Consider the following 17,264-nt stretch of genomic DNA (forward strand, 5'->3'; position numbering starts at 1 on the left):
CACCCATCATTCATTCCCATATTAATTCCACAATCAATGAGTGGTTTCTATTTTTTTCTTTTTTTGTTTTTTGAGACAGAGTCTCAAGGTGTCGCCCTGGGTAGAGTGCTGTGGAGTCCTAGCTCACAGCAACCTCCAACTCTTGAGCTCAAGCAATCCTCTTGTCTCAGTTTTTCTATTTTTAGTAGAGATGGGGTCTTGCTTTTGCTCAGCTGGTCTTGAACTCGTGAGCTCAAGCAATCCACTCACCTCGGCCTCCCAGAGTGCTAGAATTACAGGGGTGAGCCACCACGCCCAGACAATGAGTGATTTCTATAGAGCAGGCACTGTGTTATGGAAACAAGTTTGAATCCAATACCATCCCTAACCTTAAGAAAAGGAACCCCTCAAGGTCAGGCTTAAATGCCCACTTTCCATAAAGCTTTTACTTTTTTTTTTTTTTTGGCCAGGACTGGGTTTGAACCCAGCACCTCTGGCATATGGGGCTGGTGCCCCCATAAAGCTTTTTCTGATTCTCCTTCCTTCCTTTGAATCACCACAGAATTTTTTTTTTTTTTTGGTTGTGGATTCATTGAGGGTACAAGAACCCACAGAATATTATTTATACCCCACCTTCCAGTGGCTACTGTCCCCTCCATTTGCATTCTCAATCTGTTCCCCTAACACCAGCTAACTCATTAACCTGCTGAACGTAGGAACTTTTCAGTGTATCAGATTATCCCTGAAATGTCTGGAAGACAACAGAGCTCAATAAAATTGTGACGTGATCAAAGTTACTACTGGAAGCCCTTTGCGATAGCTCATCACCGTTTCTGACTTTGCAGCAGGGACGGCTACGTGAAGCAGAAGTGGCGGTTCTCCAGGTGAGCAGGAACAGAGGCGGTTCTCCAGGTGAGCAGGAACAGAGGGGGATCCACCCTTCTTTTAATGTTCAGCAGAGCTGGGCTCTAGCCCCACAGATGCCATTCCCACTGTTAGTCCTAAAACCCTGTTCCTCAATGGGCATTCAGAATGACAGCAGTCCACTGGATGCCCATCTAGCTCATGTGTCACTTACGGGACCCTCCATGAACTTAGGTCCTCAGAGGCCCTGCCACTTTTCAGGGGGGTATTCAGCCCTCTTTCCCATTCCTCACCAGACACTCAAATGAGAAATACTCTTCTTACTTTTTCCCACCATTCACTGTTCTTAATGCTTCTTAAACTTCTCCCTTCCTAGAATGTTTCAAATAGTGAATGATAGAAACAACAACAAAAAAATAGACTACTAGAATACAGAGAGAACACAGCTGATCCCCCGCTCACGCTCAGATTGTCCTCTGCCACCCCTGAGCCAGCAAGACCAAGCCCTCCTCCTCCTCCTCACCGCCTACTCAACCGGAAGGTGATGCGGATGAAGACCCTTATGATGACCCACTTCACTTAATGAATAGCAAATACAGTATGGTGGTGATGAATGGAACACTCTAAGCTTGAAGAATGCATTTTAACTCCTCAAAAACTAAAAAGGGAATGGTAGACTTTGTAAGTCAAGACAGCTAATGAACTCTCTTTTACCCTAAAGTTCCAAACAGCTTTGTGACCCTCAGTAAACATGCTTCCCTAAGACGTGGAGAAATGGGAACAGATGACTAGAGAAAAGCACACTTGTGCCTTCACTCCAAGTTCAAAGCCACCTTCCCCAAAGGAGTCCCAACTCATCCCCATGAAAAAGTACCTCGCAACTACCTCCCACCCTTCGCACCCCCATATTATACACCGACAGCAGTTTCTTGGCCACCTGGTTCTCACAGAAAATCTGCTTCCTTAGGAACCCAGACTTCCTTTCATATCACAGGAGAGCCAGAGTGAGCCTGAGGTTCTTTACCTCCTGTTTGTCACCTGTATATCATGAGCAAGATAAAGTTGGCAAGGGGGAATGGAGAAGCTATTTATATAAAAATCCTCACTTACCTGCCTGTAGGGCTGGTGATGTTATAGGAATCATGGATTACCTACACAGTGTCAAAGCGTGGTCCCTGCATCAGGAAGATCAACATCACCTGGAAACTGTTAGACGTGTAAGCTCTCAGGCTCTTTCCAGACATGCTCAATCAGAAACTCTCGGGGCAGGGCCCAGACACCTGGGTTCTAACAAGCCCTCCAGGTGACCCTGATGCCCCGGATAGTAATTTCCTTGGAAGTATTTAAAAAGCCAGCATCTTCATGGTTAAATCCAAGTATTCAAACAAGTCAGCCTATTTGACTGCAATGAGACACACAAATTCACCCCTGTAGCCCCTCCCAGGGCACACTGAATCATAATAGCATTAATTATGTCAGTCTAAGCACAAATACAAAGTTTCAGAGAAAAGAGGTCATGCATAACAAATATTCGCTCTCCCCACTGTTAACGAAATTTGCCCTTGAATACACAGCTCCTGCCAGTTTGGGATAAACATACCTCTTGGTATGAGTCACCATCAGACAACACACAATGAAATAGGAAGCGGGTCAGTTTCTGGTTTCTACTGTGGGGTGCCCAGATGGAGCTCAGCCTGATAGGAAGCGGTGCTGAACCACTCACTGACCACCAAACCTTCTGAAAAGCCCTCTGCCTCTTTAATGCTGGCTCAGGAAAACACTCAGCATTTGACTTTGGCATATGAGAAGCAAACAAGAGCAGGGTCTTCTTTCTTGACCCTCCCCTGCTTGGCAAAGGGGGCTGTGACTATGATGACAAAGAGGGCCCCTGCCTCAAAATGAGTCAGATGCCCAGATTTTTCTCTAGGTAGCATGAGTCTCCCATAGGAAGTCTTCTGCAGGAATTTGCAAGTGTCAATTTGTTGTTCTTTAAAGTAGAGTTTCTGTGATGCAATACAGTTACTCATCCTTTTTAGTCACTTGGCGAGGTGATGAGAAAGGCCAAGGGCAGGGCTACCTCCCAAAAAAGGATTAGGTCCCACCTCCATTTTAGACACCTGCTGTCTACATTTTCTTGACATCATCTGTTTCATCAAATATTGCCCTCAAGAGGGCATGGGATTTGTTATAAATTTTTTTTTCAATGTTAAGTCCTTTGCCTTAGCTCTGAAAATCCCATTACTCAGACATCCCTTCTGGAATTAAGATAAACTGAGCGGAGCCATCTTTCCTGATAAGAGCAGCACTTTCATTTATGAAACAGTAAGAGCAATTCACCATGCTTGGATTGCTTTCTCTGAAGTGGAATATGACAAAACTGGGGCTCCCATTCCCCACAAAGACAGGAAGTTCACAATTAAGTTGTGTGAACGAGTCCCGATCCAGACAATTCATTCCAATTCATTCCGAGACTTGCAGCCTCACAGCATCTCCTTTAATCCCCAACTTCCCTTTAGACCTTGTTGCTGGTGCCCCCTTAAAAACCTTGGGCTTTTGGAACTTAAGGAAGAGATGAAGAACCTGGACAAAAATCCAGGCGCAGGGTAGGGGGTGGTGACATCAGGAGTGGCCAGTATGCCTGAAGGAGGGGCCCTAGAAAGCAACTCTGCCCCGCCACACACAGGAGGAATCATTCCACCGTGGGGAAACACCTGCTATTCTTAGACCTCCCTGAGGATGGAACACGGGTGGGTTTGGGTTACCTTAGGAAGCTGTGAGCCTGAGTGAACAAAGCGTTTGTGGAGATGTTTGGGGAGGAGTGGGATTAAAGGGAGGGAGCAGACAGCATTCCAGGCAACAATACTTCACAGCTCTCAAGGTTGTTTTACAAAACCATGTATAAAATCAACAAATACCTGAGGAGAAATAGCGCAGGCTGCAGAGTTGCACAAGTGACCACTGTGGGTTCACTTCGTGCTCAGGTGCACAGAGTAATTCTACAAGAATTCACAGAAGGGGTGGGCCTTTGAGCAGCGCTACAAGGAAGCAGAACTTGAGTTACTGCTGTGATTAAATACAGAAAAGGAGGCTGTATCTGTTTCTTATGAGGGCAGAAGAGGCATATGGCCAAGGTTGGCGAGGAAGATGCCCCCATCCCTTTATTCAAAAGAAAAGGGGGATGGTGGGGATGGAAGTACAGTTAGCACTGGTTTGGAAGCCAGAGAGGTAGAAAACTGGGTAGAAAATGCAACTCTGGATAAGTGAGCACTGGCAAGTTTCATAACTCTCCCGGGTCCTCACCTGGTAGGGAGAGGATACCACTGGCCTCCACGGGTTAGAAGATAAGAGACAACATATGCAAAGCTCTCAACACAGAGCCATTTAGCACAGATTCAGTCACTGACAGATTTAATAGCATTATAAATTAAAACAAGTTTGGCTTAGAAGGCCATGTTATTTAGATGGGCGTAGGGAAGAGATAATTTAGGCACTTGGGGAGAACCCTGCATGACAAATAGGAAGCTTTGAACTTCACCTTGTCACTTATTTAGGTTTCTGAGTTGGGAAATGATGATTCAGTGTCCTATGAGGATTACTTTGCTGCCCGTCTGCAGGTCACATTTGAGACACAGTACACTGCCGTTGTCAGGAGCCGCCAAGAACAAGAAGGCAGAGGCCTTTACACATGGTAGGCAGGGCTGCTGCCAAGCCTTAAAGGATGCTGGACACAGCAGCCCGTGACCAGTGGCTGTGGTGCTGGCTTCACCACCGAATCCTGTATAGTCCAGAAGAAAGCGAAGACTGTTCCTAAATTGTCTTCCTTAAGCTGTAGATTATAACAAAGTTTATACAGCTTGGCCAAGAAATCTCAAGAGTCCTGACCAAGACGTACAATCTGGCCTGCTCACTCCTAATCATTCTCTGGTCCTTTACCTCCAATAGCAGCTCAAGGTTTATAAAACTGAGCTCATCTTCCTTCCCTCCCACCCTGATATGTATCCACCCTCTCCCACCCCCACACCCCACTCTGCTCTTCCTACCGAGTCCTTCCCCAGCCTCGTCCACATCTCACACCAAAGTCTGAGGATAACGGGTTGAATTGCATCCCCCACATTCATATGTTGAATTTTTAACTCCCAATATCTCAGAATGTGGCCTTGTTTGGAGATACAGTCTTTCCAGAAATAATCAAGATAAAATGAGGTTATGAGGGTGGGCCCTAATCCCTCACGGCAGTGTCCTTGTAAAATGGAGAAATATAAATCAGACATGCATGTAGGGAGAACCCTGTGAACTTGAAGGCCGAGATGGGGTGATGCTTCTACATGCCAGGTCTGCAGATTACCAGCAGACTATCAACAGACCACCAGAAGCTATGAGAGAAGCAGGGAACAGATTCTTTCTCTCAGGCCTTCAGAGGAACTGTCTCTGCCCACACCTGATTTCAGACTCACAGCTTCCAGAACTATGAGGTGACACATTTCTATTGTTTAAACCACTCAGTGTAGGGTACTTCGTTACAAAGCAGCCCTAGAAAACTGATCCTCGGAGCTGCTTGGACTCAGAACCTTAAGATCATTTGGCTTCTGGATTCCCCTCATTGGGTACACCCAACCGGCTGTCAGCTTCTGTTGATTCCAATGTGTTGGCCCCTGTCAAATCTACTGTTTTCTTTTCATTCCCACTTATTATATGCTAAATATCCCCAATTTCTAAGAGGCCAGATTAAGAGCCACCTGCTCCAGGAAGCCTTTCCTCATCAATACACTTAGAAGTTACATCTCCTAACTTTGACATGCCAGAGTGCTGTGTCTATGCCTCTCTAACCACCTACCTCATATTAGTTATTTTCAGCCTATTTTACTTCCTCAATAGATGGTAATGAACCTCAAGGCAGCCCTCAGACCTTCCTGAGTGTCCTTTACCCTGCCTAACACGGGAAGAGCGTGCAGGAGATGGTGAGTGAACAGGAAGGTTTCTTGCAAAACCAGGTTGTAGAATCTTAAAGGAAAATAAAAAATTGAGATAGAAGCTCTCTGCGGAGGTATCTACTGATACTTAGGTGAGAAATGAGCTGGGAGATAAGGCATATAAATGAGGAGGAAGGCCTTTATTGGTGCAGCAGCTAACTGCCAAAAGCTAACAGGCTTCAAGGAGGACCTGTTGGTCTGGTTGACTCGCCATTAGGATTTTCACAGCTCTCACCTTCTGTGCTCAAGGGAATTCCTCTAACTCAGCGGTTTGCAACCTGTGGGTCACGACCCCTTTGTAACAATGAAAATACATCCTGCATATCAGATATTTACATTACGATTCATAACAGTAGCAAAGTTACAATTATGAACAGGCAATGAAAATAATTTTATGGTTGGGGGTCCACAACATGAGGAACTGTATTAAAGGGCTGCGGCGTTAGCAGGCATTAGGAAGGCTGAGAACCAGCTCTAACTAAATGTTAAAGACAACTGGGACCAAAGTATCTCCGAGCTCCACTGTTCTCCATACCAGTGGCTCTCAACTGGGGCAATTTTGCCTCTCCAAAGGGTCACTGGTAACATTTAGAGACATTTTTTTTAATTAAATCATAGCCGTGTAGATTAATGCAATCATGGGGCACCATACACTGGTTTTATATACCATTTGACATCTTTTCATCACACTGGTTAACATAGGTTTCCTAGTCGAGAGACATTTTTTGAGGAGGTCAGGCTACTGTATCTACTGATAGAGCTCAAGAAAGCTGTTAACATCCTATAACCCATGGGACAGAATTGCAAAGAATCATCTGTCAAAATCTTAATGGTGCTGAGGTTCAAAAGCCCTGCTCTAGAGGAAAACATTGCCTTGTGGGTATGTGTGTGTGTCCCCATACATGTGACTGTGAGGTGGAAAGTGAACAGCCCTCCGCTCAGAAATTGGAATGAGGTTCATTGGGTCCCACTCTATCCCCAAAGGAAGTGGGGCCATTTAACAGCGGAAAGAGGCTTCTAGGGAACAAAACAAAACTGATGTGCCCAGATGTAAAATCTACTTACCTTGATGTGTCTCTCTTGCTAATTTCTTATTCTTTTGTGTGGTTTCCAAACCATAAGCACTTTGTATTGCTTAAATTAGATGAGTGCTTCTTTAACTTAATCTCTAGTATCTGTTTTTTTTTTTTTTTCTAACAAAAGGAATCATAAATCCCTCTAGTATTTTTTAAACTTGCACTAGAACACACATCGCTTTAAATGAGTATAGGAGGCCTCTGGAGTGTGAGTTGATGAGCCTGTACTTAGGAAGACAGATAGTGACTGATAAACCCACAAAAACCTCTCGCTTCTTTGTTACGGGATACAGCAAGGGCAAGACACCCTTGAACACATAAAAGAAATAACCATTCATCAAGGTTCTGGAATCGGTGAGTGTCTGAACGGGTGCCCGGTCAGGAGAACAGAAGATGCCATTCCACACTAGCAGAGGGCGACCAGCCAGGTGCTTTCTCTCCAGTCCGTGCCAGCCAAGTCAAGTATTTTATCCTGGAGAGAAGACTGTGGCACAGCACTAAGTGGTGAGCATAACAGAGAGTCCATGTCACTCCTCCTTGGGCCTGCCGGTTGCTCAGGATGGACACCAACACCATCTGAGCCTGCTTAGAGGTGACTCCTGTCTGCTGAGGGAAGAAGGAAGGAGACAGGCCTTCCTGGGAGCAAAGAGAAACAGAGAGGACAGGAAAAGCTCAGAATCAGGAAGACACAGGCTCCTGTCCCAGCTCTGACAATAGACCAATCTGTTTTGACTATTTGACAATCCATGATGGGGCAGACCCTAAGCTGTACTCTGAGAAGCTGAAGATGGAGACAGGGTACCGCTTCTGAGAGGCTCACTGTCTACTAAATGAGAGAGCATTTGTCAATATACTTGACAACCACAGTCACTGATACACGTATATGGTAATGAGACAGAGTAACTTAGTCCACTGATCTGCTGTGTTTCTGGTGCCATTTTCTCACATCTAGGATAAATGCCTGCACTACCCTGTTTCCCTGAAAATAAGGCATCCTCTGAAAATAAGACCTACTTACAGGAAAGATAAGATGTCCTCTGAAAATAAGACCTAGCGCATCTTTGGGAGCATACTCTAAAATAAGACACTGTCTTATTTTCGGGGAAACAGGGTACATGCACGTCTGGTGCCCTTCTCACTTTAAAGATTGTGATGAAGTTCCCTTTTCTCCATGGAAGCCCTTGTGAAACTGCCAAAAAAAAAAAAACAAAAAAAAAACCCTGCCTTCTTCTGTTGTTGGCTGAGGTCAGTGCAATCAGAAAGCTGTAAGGCAGCAGTGTGGACTGACACAAACCTCAAAATAAAGAACAGCACAGCCTTTAATCAGTGGCTAAGGGTTAAGATAATACTAGTATGTGACCTCTCAATGGCCCATCCAGAGTGTTCCAGTTAGAAAGTGGCCAAGCAATGTGACCCAGGCAATCTAAGCTTTGGAAAGTCTACAGCAATTCAGAACAACAGATGCTATTATATTTGAGGACTACTGGTCTATAATGCACATTGTACACCATTTACATAGTATACAGCAAGTCATGTAAGGCTTCCATGAGCCCCACAGTAATGGAATCAAGACATGGCTTTTGTGATCTCCTTTCTCTTCACTCATAAACTACTCACCCTGGGAAAACAAACTCAAATCCATTGGCGACAGAGATCAGACCATGCTGTGTTAGTTGGGTGGGGGGTACGAGTGAAGACACCAGAACTCTGTATTTGGTACTGAGAGCTCCTGGAAGCACCTCAGACAGCAAACATTGTCAGAAGCACCCTTATTTACACCAAATCATTTCACTCAGTCACCGTGTATGCCCTGAAAGATCGGAGCTACAGCATGGGATTATCACAGATCCACAGGGGTGGACTGAACACAGCAGAAGCACGCTTCCCTTTGTCCTGAGGCGCAGCCTTAACACTGCTACACTCTTAAGATCCTGTACCTCCACCCATCCATTAGGATAACAAAATCCAGCTGAGTTTCCAGCCACACGGATCAACTTGAGTTCAGCATCTTAAAGGTTTACCTATTGTAGCTTTACCAGAAAGTAGATGGAGATAAGAATGGTTCCTGACAGCCCCAAAGGAGCAGCTATCTGTGTCCGTGGAGGAAAGAATGCCCCACGGTAAGAAAATCTGACAATAAATCCAAGTTTCCCAGAGAGAAAAAATACAGGGTAGTTATTAACAGTATAAAGTAATTTGGTCCCTAAGACATATGAAAAGAAAAAAAATGAAGTTACAGAATAATGATCATAGGATGATCCCATTTTTATACTCGTATCTGTCTGTACACAGCCATCTATCTTATTCTGGTCTGGAAGAGTCTAGAAAGAGACACAGCAACCATTAACAATTTTACTACTAGTGTAACCTGGCTTATTGTACCCTCAATGAATCCCCAACAATAAAAAAAAACAAAACAAAACAATTTTACTACTAGAGAGGTGGGATTAAGGGGCTTCCAGTTTTCCCTCTTTTTTTCTTCTGTAACATTTCTAATATAAGATCTACTTATATATTACTTGAGTAATTAAAAACAAGCATTGTTGTATTCTTTCACATCTCCCAGATAAATGAATAATTTAGACTATCATTCAATTCTGAAAGATACACCTTTGATTTCAGGACCACGCCTGGTGCATGAATAATACACCTGTGTGAGGACACGCCTGCCCAGTCTCTCTGGGCTTCTCCCTAGGATGTGATTTCCTTCCCGGGCCATGCGACGCGCCCTTTAAGGTGGAGTGAATCGGGATAACATTGAAATGACAGGTTATAAACGCGGAACACCTGAAACCTTTAAAATGCATCACCTTGCAGCCCAGCCCTAGTAGGAAGGACCCTTTCATCTAATACCTTAATTAACTTATTAATTGGGCGGTAGTATGTGAGGAAGGGAAAGATGGCTCTGAGGGGGGCAGGCAGACAAGTCTCAAACACAAACCAAAAATTCAAAATGCAATGGCCATCTAAAGAGACACCCACCCCGAGCTCAGCTCTGCAAACAGGACAGAACTAGAAAGCGCTTCAGACGCTGCGGCTAAATTAAAGGTTCTTAATGGAAGCCGCGATTCAGTGGAAACCCAGGCTCCACAATACAGAGATTTTCGCACCAAGAACATGTCTGCCGGCATTCGATTGATCATTCCCCATTAGGTGGCCGAGCCCTGCAGGGCCATTCCTACTTCTGCAACCATGCACAGGGATCGATTGTTATTTATAATTACCTTTCTCCTTCACCATGGCAACCGGGTCCTCTGCCGAGCAGGACTGAGGCAAACAGGAATAAACTCCAGGAGTGGAGGCGCGCCTGGGCGGACAGACCCGCGGCTGCAGAGGCGGCCGGCAGAAGCCCCCGGCGTCCACCTGCCAAGTGCAGAGCTGCCGCCGCGAACCCGCCCCTCCCGGCCGGCGCAGCTCCCACGCCCACCCCGTGACCGCCCCCCGCCCCGCGCGGCCGCGCCCTGCCCAGGGACGCTGCCCTCGGAACGAAACCGCTCGCTACAGCTGCTGCCTTAGCAAATGCAAAATGCCACTGTTCTGATCTCGGGTCACCACCTCGTATTCCTCGCGCTGAGCACCGGCTAGGAAATACTCCTGAGCCTTGGCCCCCTCCCAGCGTCTAATGAACGATTGCCAGCGAGAACTCCCCACCCCCAGCAACAGCCAGGGACTGTTTCAATAAGTAAAACTAGTCAATTGTTAACTTACTAGTTTCCTATTACAGCTGCTGTCAGAGCTTGGTAAAATTCGCCTTAATTAAAAAAAAAAATAGAAAAATGATTCTAGCGGCAACTTGGTGTTCTCATGAATAATCAATAATGACATTTGGTTCACCCTACTGCTCCCCCCTCCCCCCGGTATTTTACCTGAATGGGGCAGGTGGAGGGGACTGGGGTAGAGGCAGCCTGGAAAGAGGATCTTTCAGGATTCAATTTCTTATCCAGGATCAAATTCCAGGATCCAAGCAGAAATCTGACTTAGGCAGTTAAGGAGGAATCTGACTGCCACCTTCTCCCTCTGCTCCTTTAGGGTTTTTAGAAAGGCCCCCTTGAATGTGTGAATGTGAGAGCAGAACCCTCCCTACAGTTGGGGGTTCTACCACCAGCGAAGCCCGACCAGCCTTTTGATTTCTGACCCACAGAGTCACAGGCAGCTGTCGGGTGAGCAGAGGACTTGGTGTTTCACAGAGCTGCTGCCCACCCCAGTCCAGCACCTGTCTCCCCAACCCCGACCGCTGGGTCCCCACTGCACGTCATATACATCCGCCATGTGGGAGAAATGGGACGAGCAAGAGACAAAAAGACAGCCGAGGCGCCGCTCAGGGAGAGCAGCAGATGGCCAGCACATCTTTCAGAACCAGAATGCACAGCCAGTATTAGACGGTATTTACTGCAAATATTGTAACGTGTTGAGTCTGAGAGAGCCAGGGTAACAGAAAGGAATGAAGTCAATCAACCTGCCTCCTCTTTGACTCAGAGAGTGCTTATGGGTGAAGTTAAGTACGGTGGGCGGGGCTGCAGAGAAGTGGGAAGATAATGGCCATTCCTTCACATCCATCTTGGGCAAGCCTTTCTTGCTGGTTTTCTGATGCGTAACAGTAGCACATCTCAGGCAGCTGTGACTTTCCTGCATCTGTGACTCAGGGTTTTACTATTAATAGCTTGGGTGTCTCAGTCTGTAAGGAAGAGCTAAGTCCCCTCCAACCCCTGGGTTGTCTTTTCTGCCGCACACACTTCGCCACACTACTCCCCGCCCCCACAGCAGCCCCATAGGGTCACAGTCCTGTTTTTCCTAAGTCAGCAGCCAGCTCGAGTGTAAGCACTGGAGGACCTTTAGGCAGCTTCTCTAACCTCCATTCATCAGTAAGAGCCAAGCATGAGAGAGGCTCGACCTTGGGTCCAAAGGGATGGCAGGGTTCAAGAGTGTGGAGGAGACAAGTCCTTCACATCCCCCGATCTCCATGGCTAAAACTACACTTGTCTACTTTACCCACCCCTAATAGCCTTCAGAGCCTTTAAGGTGATGCTGACAAGCAAAGTTAACTACAGAGAACTGGAATTAGTTTGTTGTGAACCTAGCAGGTGAGTTGATTTTATTATATATTTTGCTGCACAAATACTCAGCCTCTCACTTGTGTGTTCCTCTCTCTGAGTTATTCAACTCAAAGCTAAGGGCACAGCTTTTCCCCACCCTTTCTTCTCTACTGGAACATGACAGGGAGACACCATTGATTTCTAGTCCAAACCCAATCATACACAAGTGTTCCAAATACTGCAAATGCCATTAGTTCAATTTCTCTTTTACTCGGGGTGACAGTTTTTGATTCTGAGATTCAAGTTTACTAACCAAACTGGTCTTTTGTTTCGATTCAGAACCCACCTGTATACCTCTGTGGCTAAACTGCCTAGACACGGTTTAGAAAGCCTCTCTGGCAGCTTTGGAGACTCAGCTAGTAGAGTAACAGCTGCTGCTTATTCATTTTTAGAGAAGCCTTTTTAAAAAGAAAATACTACATAGTGGTTCAGAGAGATCCCCCCACCCCCCGTGTTTTCCATGGAAAGAATTTTCCTCTACCACAGTCATAGTGAATGAGTCACCAGCATTTAGCTGCTAAATAACAGTCATATGGCAAAAGTCTCCCCTCCTGAACAATCAGACACTGCTACTTTAGGATAAAAGCATCCACTCTGTACTTTAAAGATAACCAAAGAGGGTATTACTAAAGTTATTTTGGGAATGTGGGAGAGTAAAAATTGTTTTTTTGTCTCCCTGCCTTAGGGCAGAATCGTTAAGAGCTTTGAGAACAGAAGCAAAGTGTAGACATTTTCTACTTTACAGTTAAAGCTGAAAGAAGCACAGCAAAATAAATCAAGAAAAACAAAAACGAAATACATGGTTCATAAGAAAGAAGAACTCCTCATTTTTATTTCTAGACATGATGTCCAAAGGGCTTATCTCAATCTCATTCCACTCGGATGAGCTAAGTCTTCACAATACAGACACCAACCCCTGGTTTTATTGGTTGGTTTTTGTCCCTTCAAACTCACTCACCGCTGCTTTTCATTCACTCCCAAAATAAAGCCAGGGTTGTCCATGAGTGACCAGAGGACAGAAACCATTTTGTTGGAGAGAAAAACTTATTAGCATACAGCTACGCTCGGCAAAAATTCAGGTGTACATCATTTCAATAGCGATGCCAATTAAGAGGGGAATGTTACCAGTGGAGACAAGCACCTTGGCAGAGTGCACTTCCTCACTGTTCTCCTCAACAGCCAGCCAGTTCACCTATGGCACGTGCACCTGTAACCTGGAAGTTTCAGGAATCCTTCACAGCCGCAGGATGCTTCAACACCTCTAGATTCTTCAGCAAAAGCACACTCAAAATCTTCTCTAGCAGAATTCAGCTGAAAGAAACCTGGAGAATGAGTTCTATTTGCTTTCTTCTTAATTTTACATCTATGAATCTCACTTCAGACATTTCTGGGACAACTGCTGAGTGCAGGTACTCCACGGGCAGGGCAAAACCAAGAAGAGAGAAAGCGCAGCCTGCAGGTGCTTACCATCATGTGGAGGAGGCTTGTATTCTCAGTGAAGTTGGGAAGATTCTGGGACAGAAGTAGGGACAGACTGTAGGGCTGTGGTGAGCCCAGCCTGGGGAATTCAAAGGGACTTCCAGGAGGGGTGAGGAGGCCAGTAAGGGAAGGAGGGAAAGCAGAGATAATGGGCAAAAAGGTATCAGGTAGGTCGTTGGCAGTGTAGAGTGGGGAACAGCTGAAGATAGGCTAGGGAGGAGGTCACAGAGGTGGTCACAGAGAGCTCTCAATGCCACTCTAAGGTGGATGGACCTTAGAAGTATTGTGGTTAGAGTCTTAAATCTGAGCTACTTTTCTTTATAAATTAATTTCAAAAGGCTTTGTTTGCATTTCAAGATCTTCTATGGTCTGTTTCCAACAGTATTTCCTCCTCCCTCCAAATTGGGTGTGTTGGTATGTGTTCTAGTGTTTAGCAGACTGTTGACTTGTAATAAATGCCTCGAAAGTGTCTATTAATTAGTTTATTTAAACTTTGTCCCAGTGAATAGAATAAAAGGATAGCAACCCCTGTCTCACACGCAGCCCTTAAGAAGCACAAGCCACTGGGATTGGTTTACCCTGCTGTACTAATGGTTCACGTCTACAGCTAGGTTGAGAGCTCCTTGAAAACAAGGCCAGTTTCACGCTGTACTAGGCCCACAGTAAGAGTGTGGTTTGCAGACCTCCTGGGATAGATCTAGGAGGAGCGCTTTAAATACAAACACCTGGTCGTCTCTGCCAGGCCTAATGACTCAGATTCACTGGGGATGAGGCCTGAGCTGCAGCAGTCCCCCTCAGTCACTGGCTAACAGATTTCTCTGGCTAATAGACTGGTTTGCAAAGCAGGAGGATAAACTGAGATTTATAAACAGCTAGAGACTGTGCCACTGCATCTGAAAAATAATCCCCGTGTTCTCAGTTGGCCAAAATAACAATCAGCCCAAAGTTTACTGCCGTCTTAATGAAAATTTAGTGAAAGTGATGATTCCACAGTTTTCTACTGTCTAAGACATATTTCCAAATGTCTGAGCCCTCTTATCCTACTAATGCTCATGTCCCCAACTGACAATTCTCAGGATTTTTTTCCAGATGAATCGCACAGAATCAATGCCCAGCAAAGTTCTTTTCCTTGAGTTCTGAAAGGAACATTATTTTATCTTTGTATCCAAACATCACAAAAACATCAGCCAGTTCTGAATTTGCCCTAAGCAATAGATTGTAGCTCAAGAAGATGACAAAAATTATTATGATCTGCGTAAAGCTCACTATAAAGGTCCACAGTGCAATGAAACCTATTACTAAAATCCAAAGGATCTTTTGATAGTAAAGAGACATTCACAGATTTTAGCCTAATTTCGAGTACATGAATTCACATGTACAGAAATAACTCTCTGAATTATCTGGGAGAAGGTTATTTTTAAAAACAGTTTATTCCTAGCTTTCTCTTTTTTCTTGGTATCTTCTAGGTAGAAATCCAGTTATTAGGACATAAAAATAGTCACTCTGTATCAAGTCCGATGCCTTCCCTGACAACACTCTGTGTCTCTGGTACTTAACCATCACCAGTGCTCTGAACGTGACTGTCCTGCAGTGAAGGATTTACATGTACATTCTTGCTAAAGATTAAGTTCTCTGAGAGGTCACATGCTATTGTATCTGTACCATATACACATAGTGACAGGGACAAAGTAAAAATGCAGTATTTGATACACAAATAAGTATTCATCTAAGTATTCCTTCTTATAATCAAATGTACTGATTTCAAAATTGAACTCAAATAAATTAAAAAGTAAATTCAGTCTCCTTAGATAAAAATCAATTTCACGATTGCTTGAAAGTATTTGCCAAGATAGCAATAACTACTTTGGAGAGAAAGCAAGCTGAAAAGGAACTTAATCAGTAGTCATTTTACAAAACACTCTTAACAATAACCTACACTCACTACAACTTTTGTCACTCTTACTGTATAGAGGGCCCATTATGTGTCAGCCACCATTCTATCTGTAGTGTCTTTGTGTTTATCACATCACGTAACAACTGGCTGAATATTCTTACATTTTTCTTTTTTGTAGAGACAGAGTCTCACTTTATGGCCCTCGGTAGAGTGCCGTGGCCTCACACAACTCACAGCAACCTCCAACTCCTGGGCTTAAGCGATTCTCTTGCCTCAGCCTCCTGAGCAGCTGGGACTACATGCGCCCGCCACAACGCCCGGCTATTTTTTGGTTGCAGTTTGGCTGGGGCCGGGTTTGAACCCGCCACCCTTGGTATATGGGGCCAGTGCCTATTCTTACATTTTTCATATGAAAAAGGTTTGTCAGAGTCCAAGCCCCCAGCCTTCCCTTTGGGTCCCTGGGTCTTCCCTTCTACAGATGTTTTTGAAGAGCCTCTCCTTCCCATCCTTGACTACACACTTACCCAAACACATTTTTTGAGGTACTGTGTGCTCAACATACATCGACTTCTTTGGCATTTCCAAAAGGCCTGGCACAGTGGAACTGACATTGCGTTTTGCCTTGTCTGTGTAAAACAATCCTCTCTCCTGATACCTTATCCTTCACTGGTTTTTGAACTTTATCTGATAGGACCTGTTGGGTGAAGGACATCATGATCTCGGCCTGCCGCTCATCCTTGACTAGGTGGGGGAATGGTATAGCTAGACCCACCTGTCAAAACTTCAAAATGCAATTCAGTTATTTGCCCTGCCTAATTGTTCTGCGTTTCTACAGAGAAAGCTATAGTAAACTTTTTTTTTTTTGGCCTATAAAATTTTTGAAAGGTTTACAAAGACTACAATTGCTCTTCCCACCCCCTTATTTGGCCTTACAACTCTCTTCATTGTGTCCTGGACTAACCCCAATATAACCTCTCTCTCATCCTTTGGAGACATTTTAGTCATTCTCTGAGGAACTAACCAAATAAACACACAACACACACGACCATCCCTGATCTGATCCCACAGGAAGGTGGCTTTGTCAACGGCAGGCCTTAGCAGGAAGGAATCATGCAGCAAACACTCTTGTTTGTGAAAATCTACAACTTGTTTGTATATATAAACAATTAAGATGAAAATGGAAGTCCCAAAGCAGACTTGTCCAAGGTTACACAATTACTTAGAAATGGGTCAAAACCCCTCAGGTCTTACCTCCTACCCAGTGGTTATTCCATTTTGCCACACTGGCCAAGGTGGCCTGATCAAGTACAGGCTGGGTTTGAATTCCAGCTCTGCCACCTGCTGAGTGACCCCAAACACATTATTTTCTCTCTGAGTTTCAGCAGTCACGATGGTGAGTGGTAATAACACGCACTCCACTTGTGAGGTTGTGATGAAGATAGGGAGGACAGGGCTGGTTGCACAGGGCCCTGTACTTAATCCTTTGCTGTTGCCATATGAACATTTGTAACAGTTTCATCTTTTTAATTTAATTTTATTTTATTTTATTTTTTGAGATAGGGCCTCAGTCTTCCCCAGGCTGGAGTACAGTGGCACAATTATAGCTCATTGCAGCCTTGAACTCCTGGGCTTTCCTCCTGCTTCAGCCTCCCATGTAGCTGGGACTATAGGGGTATGCCACCATGCCCACCTAATATTTTAAATTTTATAGATATGGGGTCTTGCTGTGTTGCCCAGCCTAGTCTGGAGCTCCCAGACTCAAGGGATGCTCCTTCCTCAGCCTCCCAAAGTGCTAGGATTATAGGCATGAGCCACCTCGCCCAGTCTGTAATAATTCAGTCTTTGAACTTACGTTTTATAAGTAAAATGAAGTGAGCATGCGTGTCACATAAGTAGCGAAAGGCATGCC

The 17,264-nt window shown here is 44.9% G+C and overlaps 1 protein-coding gene across 8 annotated transcripts in view; it reads right to left on the reverse strand.

Annotated features, from left to right (window-relative positions):
- ABLIM1 (actin binding LIM protein 1) overlaps positions 1-17,264 on the reverse strand; it is a 316,427-nt gene that overhangs the window by 173,017 nt on the left and 126,146 nt on the right. The window contains exon 1 of one of the 8 annotated variants that reach the window (XM_053583775.1): positions 10,114-10,531. The exons of 6 other annotated variants lie outside the window; for them this stretch is intronic. In XM_053583775.1, the coding sequence (XP_053439750.1) occupies positions 10,114-10,129 (16 nt within the window). In that variant the 5' untranslated portion in view covers positions 10,130-10,531. Of the gene's footprint in view, positions 1-1,953; positions 2,314-10,113; positions 10,532-17,264 lie in introns of those variants that run through there. One more of the 8 variants, XM_053583774.1, reaches the window with a different exon arrangement.

The sequence above is a fragment of the Nycticebus coucang genome, chromosome 3, assembly GCF_027406575.1.
Source record: "Nycticebus coucang isolate mNycCou1 chromosome 3, mNycCou1.pri, whole genome shotgun sequence".
Classification (NCBI taxonomy): Eukaryota; Metazoa; Chordata; class Mammalia; order Primates; family Lorisidae; genus Nycticebus; species Nycticebus coucang.